We start from the raw sequence: 16,930 nt of genomic DNA, 5'->3' as shown, positions 1-16,930 counted from the left end.
ACGCAGGATTTTTCAATTAGATTCCAATAGAATTCCAAAATTATCCTTTCCTTCTTGTCTCCTGTTAGTCCGCAACTCCCCCCCCCCCCAAAAAAAAATAACCCAAAACAAAGTAAGCAAAAGAAATAACCTCCCAACCGAACGCGTCAAACTTCCTGACAGAAAAATATCTCCAACCGGAACCCGATTTTATGCTTCCAATAAGTCCAGGAAACTGCGCTCCGGAGCGGCAGCCGGGTTTTCCTCCTGCCAGACCGTCCGTCCTCCTCACATTCGTGATAACATGGATTTATTCCCAGGGGATTTCCGATTACCAAACTAAATTAGCGCCGAGCATCTGCGCGAACGCGCTGCTACTCGGTCGAAGTCTCCGAGCGGGAGCGCGCACAATATTATTAGAGGGGCGGCGCAACTGTGACGTCGTTCAGGTTAATGCTGCGTTCAGGAACTAAAGTAAAATCGGGAGTTTTGTGAGGACATGTTATGCTATTAAATGCAAATTACTTCCGCTTGAAGTCGTAATTAGTGAGTACTGACGTATTTTACATATGTATTTTTACAAATATATAAGTCAATGGAAAAATACAGCTATAAAAAGGTAGTAAAAATAATAATTACAAAACAATTCCCTGCGGGGATTTTTAAGAATTTATTTATTACATATTTATGTTTTGGATTTGTTTATTTTTTTTAAAGTATTCAATCTCTTACAAAATAATTTCCACATTAAAATATGTACTAAGAGAGTAAAGTGAAATAACCCAAAAGGTAAAGACGCAGGTGCATTAAAAAAAAAAAATCTACGTGGAAATTCAATATTTCGAATAAAGAAACACAAAAAGTATTAAATTGACACCAGCTTTTTATTTTTTTTCTCCAAAAAGCATGTAAAAAATGATAAAAACAAGAAATGCACAAAATGATTTTGTGTATTGGCGTAGAAAGGGGGCGCTTACATTTTAAAATGTTACTTTCATACCACAAATAAGAAATACAGGGGGGGAGAGAACGAGATAGAGGGGTGGGGTGAGGAGAGAGAGACTGCACACACAGTCCACATGTTCTTTAGCTGTAAGGCCACCTCAATCCGCAGGTCAAGTCTGTAATACAGGATACATTTTCCATGTGTACATTTAAAACATCTCTGACAACAACATTGGAAAGCAACTCCACGTCAAGTTAAGCACAAAAATGAAATGACTCACAGGCGTGACATTTAAAACCTTAAAAATGGGGTCATTCACCTCAGCCACCTGTCACCAGTGCATTATGTACCATGTCTGCTCTGTTCAATCTCAGTTTACAAATTCTGTAGCTGTACCTTGGCAAACTGCGAACAGACGGCGTTTGTAGATGCATTAATCTGGATTTTAAAGCATTCTCATTGATCCAGTGGACTGAAAAACATAAAATACACACCTTTACACATAATCAAAAATGTAGTTGAATGGGTAAATGGCTGCTGGTTGAATTAAATGTGTTTAAGAGTCTGGAGGTTTTTTGGAAAGGCATAATCAGGACATTTATTTTAAAAGGACTAAATGTTCGGTTATTTATTTCTAAGGCTTGTATTTTTTTTTTGTAAAAGTAGCAGATGTCCATCAGTTTGAGTTGAGCTCTCCGTTCTGCACAGGGTGTTCAAATTCACAGTAATCTTTCGGTCACAAAAGCTACTTTGTGACATTCAAGTGTCATTCAAGTCTCAGCAGTAAGCAGACGTTTTCTAAAATGAGTTCACTGAAGGGCTTTGGAATCATTCTGGTAGTAGAATGAAATACAAAGGCGAAAACCTTGTCGGATTTATTTTAGATGTTGGAATACCGTATTAAAAAAAAGTGTCTGGAGTGCAGCAAACATACTGCAAACTTTGAAAAAAGGCTACGTTGAGTTTACCTCTCGTTCACGCTTTCCCCCACTAGGGGGCGCTCCGCAATGAGGTGAGCATGCAACATGCAGGAGCAAACCCTCCTCCAACCCGTGAGTTTAATACTAAGAAATAGGTCCAGCTGTTAAGACATATTTATCTAGTGACACAGGAGATGAGTGGAAGTCTTCACCTCCAAATGATGGAGTGGAATAAAATACAGCAAGACAGACTTCTTCACGGGGCGAGGATGTTCACGAGCAAGGCCTCGGATTCCCTGTGATCGTCAGCATCCTGTCTGTTGGTGACGTGCGAGACGAGACTACAACGTGGCGGGGAATGTTCACTAACCACAAACGACAGCTCTATATACAAATATACAAAAACACAAACCGATATTAAATTCAAAACGGTGAAAGCTCAGAGCGCCTCGACTCGCCGATCTTAACGCAAACTCCAGCGCTTCATTCACAACACATAGGATTGATACAGTCACACCATAAGGCTATTAACACCCAGACATCCCAACATGCAAAGATAAGACTTGAAGTGATGGGTGAGAAACCGCAGGATGAGGCGATGAAACGATTAAAATCCATCGAATGAAAACAGCAGAGGTGAGCGGTTGACGTGTTATTTTACAGTACTCTGAACCCTGTTTGTTCCTCAAATATATGAAACCTGACAATCTGACAGCAAAGTCACATTACTGAGGAATATTATTCTGATTTGTGTTTTGTTAATATGAAAGGAAATTATGCACTTTAAAACAAAAAAAAAAAGGGTGCAAATTGACCTGAGTGTATGCTCTACTGCAAAAAGGTGAACGCGCATTTAACCCTCTGATATTTCGCCGGAGCACACAGTTAAGGGTGCAAATTAATTAAAAAATGATAAAATAATAAATTTTAAAAAATGATAAAAGTGACTTGATAACACTCCCAATACCGGAGAAGGCTTTTGGTCACAATCAACTACCGATTCCCGACAAGAAAATAAAGAAATATAGGCAGCAATAAAACAAAATCCCAAAATATAGGATGTGTAATCATGATTGGCCAGTCATGTCCTCCCTCTTTGTGCATCTTTCTGTTCTAATGGGATTTAAAAAGCAAATGAGCACACAGGTGACTTCACACTGCCCCGGCTGGCGGGGCACATGTTCATGGTGACGTATCGGAGGACGGGGCGCAAGTAGACGCGATTACGCAGTCTTTGTTGTGTTTTCTGTCTCCTTGTTCCAGAGCTCTTTGTGCTGTTTGCGTCCGAAGCCTTCGTCGTAGTTGCCTTTGCTCTTGAACAGCTGCTTGAAGTGGGGTTTACAGTAGAACTCACCCTGGAGAGCTGCGAAGCTGCCAAGGCTGCAGAGAGAGGGACGAGAGAAAACCCTCGTTTGCAGTTTTGAGTCGGTCCGGTGAAATCGGTGAAGAGGGGGCGTGGATACGTTACCTGAGTTTGGTGTTGCAGTGCTTGCAGCAGAAGCACGATGAATGGAAGATCTGGTCCTCGGCGACAACCAATCTCTCCATGGGGTAGACCACCTTCTCGCATGATGCGCACACTTCAGTTTGGGTCTTCACACTGAAGGACTGAACACAAAAGATATTCATTTTTATTACTGCCAGATGCACGCAGGCTATGATCCAGGCATCGCAAGTCGATAGAGACTCCTCTGACGTCAACGGAAGGACAATCGGTCATCGTGACGCAGGCGGATGAACAGAGAAAACGAAGGAAGGGAAGGAAAAAAACCAATGTGTGTTTACCTTAGATCGCTGGACAGGTTTCTCATCTGTGGTGCTACTGGTTTCCTGCACACAGAAACAAAAGCAAACATTTAAATGTCGTTATTGCGTGTGGATTCTCTTGTCATTCCCTCCAGGGACACAACAAACGCTGGAAGGGAATCTGAACTTCACACGAACATTTGAAAAACAAAACAAAAACAAAGCGCTGATGTAGGTGTCGTTGTGCCGTCAGTACCTTTGCTGGCGTTAACATCGTCAGTGTGATCTCTGTTACCAACCCCACCTCCCCCCTCCTTTGTGCTCCATCTGTCTCTTTGCACCCCAGGGAGAGGATCAGGTGCCTTCTGTCTGGTCATGTGGGCCGAGCCGTGGGACGCTGCCCTCAACATAGCAATACAGCTTAGAACCGGTCTTCCAGAAACCTCAAGACACATAAAATCTCTTTCTGACAGTTTATTTATAATCACTCCAACTTCCACTGCGTAGTCGTGATGCTTTATTTCAGCAGTTCGACAATCGGATGTGTCACCTTCAGTTATTTCCTTGTATGCTGAGGGTGTCTCTGCTTTAGTCAGGTAATTACAGTTTGCTCATAATGATGTGAGAAACCAGAAAACGTCCCTTCAGGCTGTCAAAAGGTTAAGAAATGAGGAAAAAGCTGCATGTTCTTCACCTGGGGGAGGTCACGGGGTACTAGTTAATGATGCAGTGCTAGTTAATGATGCAGTACTAGTTAATGACTCCCTCTGCTCTTTTGGGTATTGCAAACGTCCACAACCTGAAGCTGTCTGAGAGATGAAACAGTCACACTGGAGGCCTGAGCAAGCCAGTGTGCAACGAAGAAGGGCAGTCTCTGTTTAGCTGGGAGGGGGGGGAAAGTCCAAAGCAGACTCTGCTAAAACCCTATTATATAAGGCCACTTGGCTGGAGGAACACGTGGGGGTGGGGGTCGGATGGGGGTTCAACCAGAGCTGCAAAGAGAAGGAGACGCTTGGCAGGTCTGTTACTGTTGGACTCGTCCGCGACTGACGACCCTACGGCGATGGAACGACGTCCATCGTGTGAACATGTCTTTGGAGAGGGCTGATTGGTTGTTGGGTGTACGTGGCGAGAATACCTATAAAAGGAGACCGTGATGTTTGCTCTGGTTGTGTCTCCAGAAGGTCAAGAAAGATACCACCTCTCTGCCAAACACTATATCCCATGTTTCTCTACGAGTTCTTTATTTTTACGAACCGCAGCATCCAACCAAGGTGTGTAGGAGAGACCAAAGCAGAACTAGCTAGCAGTCTGAGTGAAATACTAGGGTGTTGTCTGCGTTGATGAGAACCGGATGCTTTAGAAACAATTGGCTCATTAACAGCGAGACCAGGCAACTTCCTGTAGATGCATTTGCATCACAGCTGCCCGTCTTGAGCTCAGTAAACGTTCCTGCCGCCGAGCAGACGGATCACAAGCCGCCGGTTATCTAGCAGGATGCACGCTGGACGGCTTCCTGATGATCTAAGAAGAATTTGACCTTTTTCTAAATTATATGTCTCAAAGAAAACTTGATGTTTGAATGTGTGAAACCTCTTTATAGTCAGAGATGGTTTACTTCAGAGGGTCGGGGTCTCTCTTGTGCAAAATTAGGAAACTAATGTAGCCCAAAAAGGGCAAGAAATCCACGCAAAGGCCCAGACCTGCCTTGTTTTGTAAAGACAAGTTAGCGCATCAGGGGTAGGCATGTGTTCCACAGGATTCTTGGAAGACTTCAGATAATTCTTTGCCATCTTTCTTCCCTTATATGTACATGAGTCTCCATCGCTACCCGTCTGCTTCAGTGTGGCAGGAAGCTATTATGACACATCAGGCTTCCTCTGTCAGTAGCAGCGCGAGTCAGCCGAGTTTTGTCTCAAGAAGTGGGCGCAAACAATCCCTCGTTGGTCTGTTTAAAGTCCAACAATGAGTGCCCGAATCAAGTCTTACCTCAGGGTAAGAATCCGTCAAATGCTGCTGCTCCTTTTTAAAATCACACCTGAGCTTGAATAGTTGGGTGTGTTTGTGTTTTCATTGTGCATCAAGCCAGGAAGCTCGGCGAGAGAGCGGCGAGTTCTCCTCCTCGCTTTGAGTTTGTTTAAGATGGCGTAGATGCAAAGAATTCACGGCCAACAGCTGGGATGTTTAGCTTAGAATAAACACTGGAATTCCTCTTTAGTTCTGAGCAGAACAAAGACGAGTTTTATTTTATTTGTGTATCCTCATCTACACTGAAGATCCACGGACCACCCACGTGGGAGGGGAGATAAACGAACTCCACGGGCGTCCGTTTCCTGTCACAATCAGGAAAAGTTGTAAAGATGCAGGGAATCTGAGGATGTCATTTAGAAAGCACGCAACTTCAAAACAGTCGTAAGTGTTTCGCCGTTACGGACGCCAGACGGGCGTCTAAACCACAAAGCAGACCCCTCTCGTCTGAATCTCAGTGTTTACACGAGCGATCAGCTGATGTAGATCACAGCCGTTTAGAGCTCTTACAACAGCTCTGCAAGATTGTTACGGGGGCAAAGTTCGAGTTCAGAAGGGAGGAAGTATTCAAAGTTTTCAGAATGCATGCATGTCACATGACTCTCCAGTGAAGGAGGACGAGTACATCCTGAGATGGATCATCAATCAGCTTTCTAGCCTCTGGCGAGGAGCCAATGAGTTGGATTTAATGGATCCACAGGATGAGGTTTTTCCTCTCCTCTGTGGCGGTGTTTTATGGCTGTTTGATGAACCGATCAGGTCTTCCTCCTTTCTGACGCCGCTGGACGGATATTGAACATCGTCATTGTCGAATCATTTATGATATATCCAAGAAGAAAAAGCATCCACGGAGGGAAAGTGACTAAAAAAAACGATCATCTTTATCGATATGAATGTGTTGGGTTTTTTTTAAAACTCCCAGCCCTCGTCCTGCGTCACCCAGAACGTCACTGAACTCACGCCGCGGCGCTTGTTTCCCTGCAACAGGCCCCTAGAAGGGAAGGCAGGCGTTATGTTAACAAACGCCTGCTATCATTAATCCAAATCGAGGCTCCCACTCTCACATTCCATATTTTTAGAAACATTTCAGACAGCAGAGTGGAAAACACCAGAACTAAATGTGAAGAACCCGATCCTTAAGCAACAGAAACATCCCATCCGTCAGCTTTAAACTGAAGACCGAGTGATGACACAGGTTCAGGTTTAGCACACCTGTCTGCAGAGCATCCGGTCAGCAACGACCTCACTTCCTGTTTTGGACCTTCCCGCACGCAGACTGACACTTTCTGTTTGTGGAAGCACGGGTCATCAAATGTGTCTCCAGTCAGCTGAGAGACTGGCATTTGTTTTATTTACTTCTTGTCTGGGGAGGCTGTTCAAATCCAGTCTAAACCTTTTAAGGATTTATATAAGTAGGGTGAAAGTACAGCTATTTTAAACGTGAATGAATCCAGCAATAGGTTTAGATGATTTAAAAACTTTCAAGACCATCAGAAACCTCATTTTTTCTTTGCCATTCAATGATTCGAAGATGGTCTGCAGCCTTTTAAAAATGTGAAAATAATAAAAAATAAATAAAAGACATGCGCTGATCATTTCTGAGAGGCCTTTCAGAAACTACTGTGAGGTAGAAAAGCATAAAACCTGCCTGTAAAAGAATGCGTTGAAGACCTGTGTTAACACGACCGCATGTGCGTTGTTGGTGGAAAAAGAACAGCCTGGAGGGCTACAAACGATCAGATGTTATCAAGGACTCATTTCACAACCAGATCCTCCTCGGGGACTGGAATTCGGGATAACGTGTCCCGTCCCATCTTCAAAAACACTGCTCAACAAATATTCCATCCCCTTCCAAAGGTGAAGGAATCTCGCAGATGTTTTTCTCCGTGAGGTCTCATTTCCTAGGATTAAATGCAGACTGTTCCCTCAGAGCCCTAAGGACCCCAGAGGACGTTCATTATTGACTGATGATACTGTGAGAAATTCTAAACGTCTGGCCTGCAGTCATTTCAAACCAGATAACCTACATTCAACAGTCACAAGGGCACTGCTGTTAAAACAAGATTCAAACAACTGTCAGCTAAAAAAGTTCGGGTAGAGTATCGTAAAAAAAAAACCTTGACCATCCTGTCGGCTGTAAAACGACTCAGCAGCTTCTGACATGTGTGACACGAATTTGTTGCTGCGCTGGTTGATCATTGATCGATCAGCAGACGAACCTCCAACGCAGAATTTTCAGTCGGATTTTTATACCCCTCAAAAGGAAACTAAATGATTAACAGCTGAACGGTTTATGTGGTGCTGTAATTACATGTCAGGTTGGTAATAAGACATTCGTTTGAAGACTGGAAAGTAATGATCTCTTCTTCACATGACTGATTTTTGCAGGGGTGCAAAGGCAAAGTCCGACTCTCTTTCATTTTCAAAGCAAGTCCTAACAGTTAAAACCATAAATACCTGGGAATGAGAACAGGACAGGCATGCAAGCCCTTAAAACTATTTGTCCGTCCATTTTTGCTGCGACCTACTTCCAGCACATCTGACAAAAGGAAAATACACTCTCCTAACATATGGCACTTCTGACAGGGAAGGGTTTTTTTTGTTGGTAATGGTGATTGTTTGACAGAAGAGCATATGGTGCAGCTTTGTCTAAATCTGCACTATTTGTTCTCTTTTTTTTGGAAATGAATCAAACCACAAACCAGCCGGCGGAGCGGGGTGTCAAAGCCATGCCGTCGACTGAAATTACAGTCCAAAAGCCGACTGATGGTGGCAGGAAATTAAAATGACCATATACTTACTTAAGCCCCGTCGCCATATGCCAAGGGTGTAATGACAGACTGTCGGGTATGTGGTTCCTTGGATGAGTAGAATGTGGTTTTAAACAGGACCACAGAGCAGTTTGTGAACTGCTCAACAGGAAAAACACAGGGTAGACATTTGAATCGAGCCCCAAAACATGCTTTCTTTTACTTTGGGTAGAGTTAATGATGAATTCAAAGCTTCATCACTTAATTTTTTGGTATCCCTCAGCAGCTGGAGGTGAATCCATGAGTCTGGATTCCAACTATTCCTGATTTAGAGCACAGCAGGGTTTTGGAGACTCAATTATGCAAACATCTTATCCTGGATGAGCATCCCGGTTTAGAGGGATCTCATCCTTGAATACCAGAATGGAGATCCGTGGATTTAACACACACACACACACACACACACACACACACACACACACACACACACACACACACACACACACACACACACACACACACACACACACACACATGCAGAAACAAGTAGCTTTAAAGCCCAGGTGAAGTTTTTCTTATTGTTAGCATTAAAGAAATGATTTAATAAATACATTTAATGTAAGAAAAAAAACTGATATAGAGAAAAGATGTAATTTTTAAGATGATTTATTTTAAAAATATCTTAATTTACCTATAATATTAGTGTAAACGTCACTCTTAAATCAGTGGCTTTATATCACCTTGTTGGATGATAGTAATTAGCCGGTAAGCTAGCTCCCCCCATTAAAACAGTGCACGGCTAGCATTTTGGGAAACACAGTGGCGGCATTTAAACCTCAGGAATACACAAAACATCTTTAATAATTTATAATAACTTCATTAATAACGTGTTTACACCTGATATTTATGCTTCCATCTGGATGCCGGCTAAACATTCGGCCGTCATCACCTCACCTCATCTGACAAAAAGAGGCTGAGCCGCGGAGGGAGGGGAGGCTGCGGACGCACACGGCGCTAACAGCCGCAGGAAAGCACTCACCATCTGGGCTGCTGGTCTCAAACACCCCGGCGGATAATGCGGTTCAGTCGGCGGCTGGAGGGAGAGGCTTTCTCGCTCATTCACTTCGCTGGACGGTCTGCGGAACGTCGGCTTCGCTGCCGGTGAATCTGTCCTCTCCGCGTCGCTTCTCGTCTCTATTTTCAAGAGAACGTTTTTTTTTCTCTCTTCGGCAGGACGTCGCACGCGATTGGTCGCCATGTGTTTGTGATGCCTTCAGGGGCAGTCGGAAATATGTCAGCTACGAATGGAACCAGGATGTCGTTGACGTTTTGTCGTAAGAATGTCTCCTCGCTAAGATTCATTGACGTAGTTTAAAGGTGACATAACTAGGAGTTGTATTGTTTGTGGTTCAAGCAGTGAAAGTAAAGTCGGTTTACGCCGTAAGGCATGTCTTTGATGTAAAGGCTTTAATGTAAAGTTAATTGTACAAGTTTTCATTCTCAGAATTTTTAAAGTTCTTTTTATGGATTGTTTTTGATGATTAACAAAATGAAAATTAATAGAACAGTAATGTAATTAAGCAGAGAATAAATCTACCTGAAGCAACTAAAATTACTTTTTCCCATCACACCTGAAGTAAACATCTGCCATTGATTTTACATTGGTTTATTTTTATATTTTTTCTTTATATAACTGTTTGCTTTTATAAATGTATATATTTCTCACAGTTAACGGAGACATCTTAAACTTCTCTGTCAGTCTAGAATGAAATGCACCCATGATGGGGATCCTGACTAATTTTGTAATTATATATCAATGCTATTATTGTTAGCCACATCCGTTTCTAATAGCTCAATGAAAGCAGATACAAAAGTAGAACCCCAAATATTTTTTAATCAAAACTTTGTGTGAATGAACACATGAAATTCCTCTTTTACAAACAAAGTCAACTTCTTGTAAAACATTTCAAAAGCATAGACACACTAAATGCCAAGAGGCACTTTCACTAAACCTTTGATATGGGACACGAGAACAGCAACACGTCTGAGTCGTACACGACTGACGAATCGATTTCAATAATCAAACGGTTAGCTTTGCAGATTGACGATATGCAAACACACGAGCACACCTGGCAAAAAATATAAAATAACGCGAAAGATTTGTAAGCATGTCTGGAGTTCAGTGAGAGAAGAGAGGACGACGACCGACACAGCCTAACTTTGAACTGATTAAAGACAGTAGGATTCATTCTGGCTCCAAACGCTCGACCCTTCAGGCCGACAGCAGCAGTCTGGATGGTGTATTTACAGTGGCTGTCTCTGAGCTGCTTGTGCTGATCTGTGTGACACGCTGCGGGGTCCCTGACCGTATCACGGGGCCCTAACCATCCAGACACAAAGTCCACAACGTCTTCCCTATGGTCACTCTGCGCTGTCAGCCTGTGATTCGCTTTTCTGACACAAGTTCATCTTGTCTACTGTTCTACCGATGCCGTCTTTAGTTGTCCCACCTGCTCTTTCTACGTTTGGGAGGTTCGGGAACAGCGAAGCTATCGTCTCCTCTGTCCCTCCCCTCCCCACTCCCCCTGTCACCCCCGTCCCTCTCGCTCCTGCGATCTTCTCTGTCCCGCCTGCTCCCGTCTCCGTTGCGACTGTCGCTGTGGCGGCTGCTGCTGCTGCTGTGGCGATCCCGGTCGCGGTCACGTTCACGATCCCGGTCTCCATGGCGATCCCGGTCTCCGTAGCGGTCCTCTCCGCCGTGTCTGTCGCTTCTTTCACTCCTGTCGCTGTGGCGATGGTGGCCGTCTCCGTGGCGCCCGCGGTCTTCCCCGTGTCTGTCCCTCGATCCGTCTCTCTGCGGGGGAGGGGCCGGTGGGGGGTAGCTGAGCTGGGGGTTGGTCTGACTTGGGACCACTGAGCTCAAGGAGCCAGCGCTGGTGAAGCCGGGTATGGACATGTGGATGCTCTGCGACCGCTCCACGCTGTTGGGCGACTCCGTCGGCACGGAGCTCAGGCTGCCGGCGCTCGTCCAGCCCGACGTGCTGCTGGCCTTAGCGCTGAGCTTTGGAGGACCGCTGGACGCAGCCACAAAGTGACTCTTATACTGAGCCTAGAACAAAAACAACAATTTTAGACTTTTAAAAAATTCCTTTCTCTATTTACAAGAACAAAATTATTATTTTCGATAAATCAACTGTGAAACTGAAGACAAGAAACCGTATAATCATCGCAGCAGAATGGACAGATGGGTGGACGTCTACCTGGAATGCTTGTTTCATCGCAGACATGCGATCTCCCAGAGCGCCGGTGGTTGGTTTGCTGTATCCTTCAAAGCTACTGGAAGAAAACAAACTGCTGCTGCTGCGATCCTGCAAAGACAACACAGACATGTTCATATTTCTCTCCTCAAAAGTTAGAAGTTGTTCTCTGCAAATTTTTTTTTTTGTATTTCATAATGTGTACTAATTCTGATGAAATGATAAAAAGCCGTGTGACTCACAGAGCTTTCAGCCCCCAGGCCCGGTCTCTCTTTATAACCAAGACCACCTCCGCCAATATTCAGCCTCTTCCCCTTACCGCCCTTGAATCTGGACTTTCTGAACCAGGGATTCTGGGTAAACAAAAAAAAAAACAGTGTTTATAACATCCACTCCTAAAAACAAACACACACCTGCTCAGTATTTATCTATCTAACCTGCATTGCTAAATCCATCAGCTCCTTGGAAACGCCCTGATTCGCTCCCTCCAGATTTCTGACGAGGTCGCCGGCGAATGTGGTGTCTTTGCTGGTGAGGAGCGTGTAAGCCACGCCCTTCTCGCCGGCGCGACCTGTTCGACCAATCCTGTGCGTGTGGGTGTCGATGTCCCGCGCGACGTCGTAGTTCACCACCGTCCGAATGGATGGGATGTCCAGACCGCGAGCTGAAAAAGAAAAGGCAGGGGGATAAGTAGTTCGGTTGGAAACCGCTCTCGTTTTTCTCACTTCCTCTTCTCGTACTCACCGGCAACATCAGTGGCCACCAGGACCGGCGTGTTCTTCTTCTTGAAGTCGGTGATGACTTTGTTCCTCTCGCTCTGGTCCATGTCTCCGTGCAGGACGCCCAGGCTGTAGCCCTCTTGGGTCAGGTTGGTCGCCAGCTCCTCACAGTTTGCCTTCTTGGTGACGAAGATGAGGACCGAGCCGGAGGAGCTGAACTCCACCAGCCGGCGGGTCAGCCAGTTCCACTTATCCGCCCCGGTGTGAAGCAGCTCCACCACCTGGGTCACATCCTCGTTGGCCTGATCACAAGAAAGAGATGAAAACACAAAACAGGAACTGAAAATGTGTTTGAACAAATTCGCGTCTCTTGTGTGCAGCTACAGCTGTAAAAAAAAAAAAAAAAAGGTTCTTATATGGTCACGTGTTCTTTCTGATGCTGCTTACGCACCTCTCCGATGTCGCCCTGCACCACACGAATAGGATCCACCAAGATGTCCCTCGCCAGCCTCTCAATCTTCTTTCGGAAAGTAGCGCTGAACAGAAGGGCTGCGAAGGAAATCATATTTAAAATTTGAAAAATCCATAGGAGTTTTGTGATTTCGGGAAACGAATTATTGTCTCATTACTGATGAAAAACACTCACTCTGTCTGTCCGGGCGAACGTGGCTGGCGATAGATCGAACCTGATATTCTGGAATGGGGGAAGACAAATAAATGAGCGACAGGGGCGGCTAAAAGAAATCAAACGTGTTCGCTGAAGCATCGACGACGTCGACCCACCGAAGCCCATGTCAAACATGCGGTCAGCCTCATCGAACACCAGGTAGGACACTCTCTGCAGGGAGGTCGCCTTCTTTTTAACGTGGTCGATCAGTCGACCCTGTGTGAACACACGGAAATAGAACAAATCTTACTCCCGCTCTGTCGGCGGAGCATGACGTTTCTTCTTTGCGACTCGTCTCTTACCGGCGTGCACACCACGATCTCAGCTCCCTCCTGCAAAGCTTTAGCCTGCTCCCACATGCTGCCTCCTCCATACACGGCCACAGAACGCAACGAGTAGGCTTTCCCAAAGCGCTTACACTCGGCATGAATCTGGAAGACAATTTCAGTGACACATACCAGTGAAAAATCTTACTTTATGATGTAATGTAATGTAAAAAGGTATCATTGAGACATCCACAAAGCCTGAGTTGTGCTTTCCTGTGTGTTACCTGCTGACAAAGCTCCCTGGTGGGACACACGATGACGGCAATGGGCCCTTCTCCAGCCTCTAGCTCCTTCTGATCCATGATGTGAACCAGCATGGGCCAGATAAAAGCTGCAGTTTTACCACTACCGGTTTTTGCGATGCCAATCATGTCACGTCCAGACAGAGCTATGGGCACACCCTAAAACAACAGATTCTCCATATTTACTTGAAGAAAGAGCACACTCAATTATTTGGCAATAATCTCAACAATGATCTTGCTCCATACCTGGCACTGAATCGGTGTGGGCTGAGTGTACTCCGACTTGCGGATTTGGTGCATGAGCTGTTCATCGAAGCTGAAGTGAGCGAAACTAGTGCAGGGTTTTGGAGGGGCGGCGCCAGATACCTGCAGAAGACACAAATAAATCCTGCAGATCAATAACTGTGATGGCCACAACAGTTTAGTCATGATTCAGCCCAGCGCCTCTGGAGATTCTTTCCTCATCCACTACAGCTAGAAGCGCACTGAATAATATATTATTTATTCATCATATTGAGTGGAGGTGCTTCCTGTTTGGACAGAGAATCTGACAGAAGAGCATTGTCCAATTTTCCGCAAGGTAATATGGAAAGTTTTCTGAAGGCTGGCTTGTGTTTTGTGACATCACACACTCAGACTGCAACATTCACTTTGGCTTTACTTTTTATATATATTTTTTTATTTAGACAAGAGAAACTAAGCTATCTAGTGAGATGTGTGGACTTCATAAATTGTTCTTTTGTAGGAAAACAGATTTAATTACCCGTAAGTTCAATTTATGTCTCAACTCCAACACTTGGGTTCCATTCAGGCTGCTGAGCTCTTCGTGCTCGTTGTAGAAGTTCTTCTCAAAGGGTGGATAATCGATCTACAGAAATAAAAGAACAATTGCAACAAAAATAAAACCTCCAATACTGAGGCAATGCTGCTTATCTGTTTGTGCTCGATCACGTCTGTTTACTGCACCTCAGAATGATCGATGGGAGGAAGCGGCAAGATTATTTTCTTAGTGGTAGAGGCGATCGGGTTCCCATCACTGTCATAGTCAATGTCCTCCTCTTCATCGTCCTGGGTCAGCCCGGCTGTGGGATTCTCTGCCATGTAGCGGAAGTAGGCTTCCTGCAGAGAACAACGTCAGTTCATGTGAAAAACCGATCCCGTTTACCGCCTAGCACAGAGAAAAAAAAAAATAAACGCCTCGAGAGGTAATCAGATTCATACTAGAGGTGTAACTTATAATGGATGTACCTGTTACTAGTGACAATTACACATGCACTGCAACACTTCCTTACTACAGACATAATTTACACAATAAAAACGTCTCCAGTAAAAGGATCCTAAATGCAACCTGGATGGTCAAATAGAGGGAAGATTATAAAAGATTAGACAACAGTTTAAAGGAGACCTCTCTGATTAACCATGTAGTGAATGAAGAACCATGGAGAGCTCACTCACTTGTTCATCCTCTTCTTCAATGTCATCACGAATACCCCTGAAATGACAAGCGGAGAAAAAAAACTTCCCTGCGGCTCGTTCGTACACCCAAGACAGCCCACATCCCACTCTGACTAAGTTCAACCTTACCTGATTCATGCGATTGAGCAAAAACACTGACGCGCCACATCAATGTTTTGTGTCAATAATCAAATAAATAATTTCTTGAAGACAATTTTTTAAAAACAGTCATTTTATAGTTTACACTTTCATTTACATCGTTTTGATACAGTTGGGGCATTTCTTTTTCATTTTGGCCAAATTTTATTCTAAGCACCTATAGAAAAATGTTAATGTCTAAGAATCGAAAATACGAGCAGATACAAATCTTACTTTGCAGCCTTTTTCTCCTTTTCCTTTTCTTCTAGTTTCTTCATGTCTTTGGCTGCTTGGTCCTGGAGGAGGGGGGTAAAAAAAAACATAAGAAAAACCTTTTGGAAACCTCCTGAATTTCATTTTTGTCTCATTACAGTTCTTGTCTCACTTCAACTTCTGCCATGAAGGCATCCAGTGGGTCATCTTCGCTGTCCGAACCGCCACCAGACTGCACCTGCTGCCGTGTGGGAGAGTTTTCAGCTGGGATGTATGGCAGATCCACGTTGCTGCTGGACTCCTCTTCATCATCTTCAAAGTACCTTTGTAGAGGTAAAAAACAAAAATCATGACAGGAAAGATGTTTTCTGGTTCTCAAATACCATAAAACTCATCATATACTGATAACTTTCTCTCTGATCTGTGTAACAGATGCAATACTCACGCATTTTCCTCATCAAAATTAGCTCTTTTTGTTCCGATTTTGTAGAACGATGGAAGCTGCTGGTTCTTTCCATATCCCCCACTTGATCCTGTCGCTCCAAATGTTGTGTGAGCCCTCGAGGGGAGTTGAGGCTCTTCTTTTTTCCCTGCAAGAGAAAATCCTCCAAACCCAAACCCTCGCTTCACACCCGGGCCACCTTTGTTCCAGTTCATGGCTACGCTGTAAAAAGAAGAGAGGATCGGAGAAAAAAGGTGGATTCACGCTTTTGTCTTTTACAGAGTAAGAATGTTTTTTTCTCCCTAACATTTCTGTCTATTATGCATCATCTACATGAGTGATTTTGATGAAAAATAGCAGAAAGGTTTGGCATGAAACCAGAGCAATGTGGACTGTTTTAGTCAGTTTAGTCAGGATCACCATAAAACTGGATGGAACAATGGTGGCATGTCTTTTTAGAGTGTGTTGTGGTAATAATTGTGATAATTATTTTTCCACCATTTGCAACAACTACACACAACCCAGACGAGCATTAGCCTTGTGAATGTATGAAAGGTTATTTATTAGCTATTTCTATCTTAGAAGTTGTACAGTTGAAGCGTAAAAGGAACATTTATAAGTTATCTGTATGTTCATTAAGGCGCTTGTTTAAAAGTGAAAAGACTGATCAGGAATGATTGTAGTCGGATTATCGAGAGAACGCGAACTACCGTTGTGTTAGCCTAGGCCGGTTGGCAACAAAATGTTAGTTATTTGCAGTTTATGGCAGTAGGAACGGATAATAACGAGGGAATGAAGTTGCTATGTCAAAAATTGTGTTTCATTCATAGCTATGAATTAACCTGATAGCATTAGCTCAAGGCCGCAACGTTAGGCCGAGGTAGCGGTGTGCGAGGAAAGCGACAATCCGGATTTAGTTGTTTTGGGTTACTATTCCGAAAAACACGCACTTAGTGTTTTAATTGTTCCTTAACTGCAACCATTTGTAGTTTTCTAACGGGAGCAAACAGCGTGTATTTACCTGTCTTCGATATCAGTAGAGGCGACTGTGTTTTCCGCAGACCAAGCGACGGATACGTCATTTGTGTGCGCTCAGTCTTTT

At 44.1% G+C, this 16,930-nt stretch overlaps 2 protein-coding genes across 3 annotated transcripts; both read right to left on the bottom strand.

The window, feature by feature from the left end:
* Positions 1-836: 836 nt before the first annotated feature.
* Positions 837-9,638, bottom strand: limd2 (LIM domain containing 2). The gene is made up of 4 exons (XM_068337649.1): positions 9,409-9,638; positions 3,631-3,675; positions 3,314-3,453; positions 837-3,225 (listed from the first exon to the last, which is right to left on the bottom strand). Exons 1-4 carry the CDS (start codon positions 9,625-9,627, stop codon positions 3,069-3,071), a joined length of 561 nt encoding a protein of 186 aa, XP_068193750.1. The 5' UTR covers positions 9,628-9,638; the 3' UTR covers positions 837-3,068.
* Positions 9,639-10,243: 605 nt separating this feature from the next.
* Positions 10,244-16,928, bottom strand: ddx42 (DEAD (Asp-Glu-Ala-Asp) box helicase 42). Of its 2 annotated transcripts, XM_068336276.1 has the most exons (18): positions 16,850-16,928; positions 15,832-16,050; positions 15,559-15,709; positions 15,408-15,469; positions 15,036-15,072; positions 14,547-14,699; positions 14,344-14,448; positions 13,827-13,946; positions 13,563-13,739; positions 13,315-13,443; positions 13,129-13,228; positions 12,992-13,039; positions 12,797-12,894; positions 12,371-12,647; positions 12,064-12,290; positions 11,869-11,979; positions 11,630-11,737; positions 10,244-11,478 (listed from the first exon to the last, which is right to left on the bottom strand). In XM_068336276.1, the coding sequence occupies exons 2-18, from the start codon at positions 16,041-16,043 to the stop codon at positions 10,867-10,869; spliced, it is 2,727 nt and encodes a 908-aa protein (XP_068192377.1). In that variant the 5' UTR covers positions 16,044-16,050; positions 16,850-16,928; the 3' UTR covers positions 10,244-10,866. The 2 variants fall into 2 exon arrangements, with proteins under 2 accessions (XP_068192377.1, XP_068192378.1); XM_068336277.1 differs by lacking the exons at positions 15,036-15,072; positions 15,832-16,050; positions 16,850-16,928 and having other exon boundaries at positions 15,559-15,634.
* Positions 16,929-16,930: the final 2 nt, after the last annotated feature.

The sequence above is a fragment of the Antennarius striatus genome, chromosome 16 (assembly GCF_040054535.1).
Source record: "Antennarius striatus isolate MH-2024 chromosome 16, ASM4005453v1, whole genome shotgun sequence".
NCBI lineage: Eukaryota > Metazoa > Chordata > Actinopteri > Lophiiformes > Antennariidae > Antennarius > Antennarius striatus.
Note: the sequence above shows the minus strand (reverse complement) of the source record. Positions and strands in the feature narration are given on the sequence as shown.

What these genes read in the sequence shown, in the direction of transcription:
- ddx42 (XM_068336276.1), bottom strand. Translation starts at nt 16,043, where the DNA reads ATGAACTGGAACAAAGGTGGCCCGGGTGTGAAGCGAGGGTTTGGGTTT. An exon ending in CTCCCATCGATCATTCTGAG is followed by an intron (nt 14,449 to 14,546) that starts GTGCAGTAAACA and finishes TTATTTCTGTAG; the next exon opens with ATCGATTATCCACCCTTTGA. An exon ending in GACATAAATTGAACTTACGG is followed by an intron (nt 13,947 to 14,343) that starts GTAATTAAATCT and finishes TGTCTTCTGCAG; the next exon opens with GTATCTGGCGCCGCCCCTCC.
- limd2 (XM_068337649.1), bottom strand. Translation starts at nt 9,627, where the DNA reads ATGGCGACCAATCGCGTGCGACGTCCTGCCGAAGAGAGAAAAAAAAAC. An exon ending in TGAGACCAGCAGCCCAGATG is followed by an intron (nt 3,676 to 9,408) that starts GTGAGTGCTTTC and finishes TTCTGTGTGCAG; the next exon opens with GAAACCAGTAGCACCACAGA. An exon ending in CACTGCAACACCAAACTCAG is followed by an intron (nt 3,226 to 3,313) that starts GTAACGTATCCA and finishes CTCTCTCTGCAG; the next exon opens with CCTTGGCAGCTTCGCAGCTC.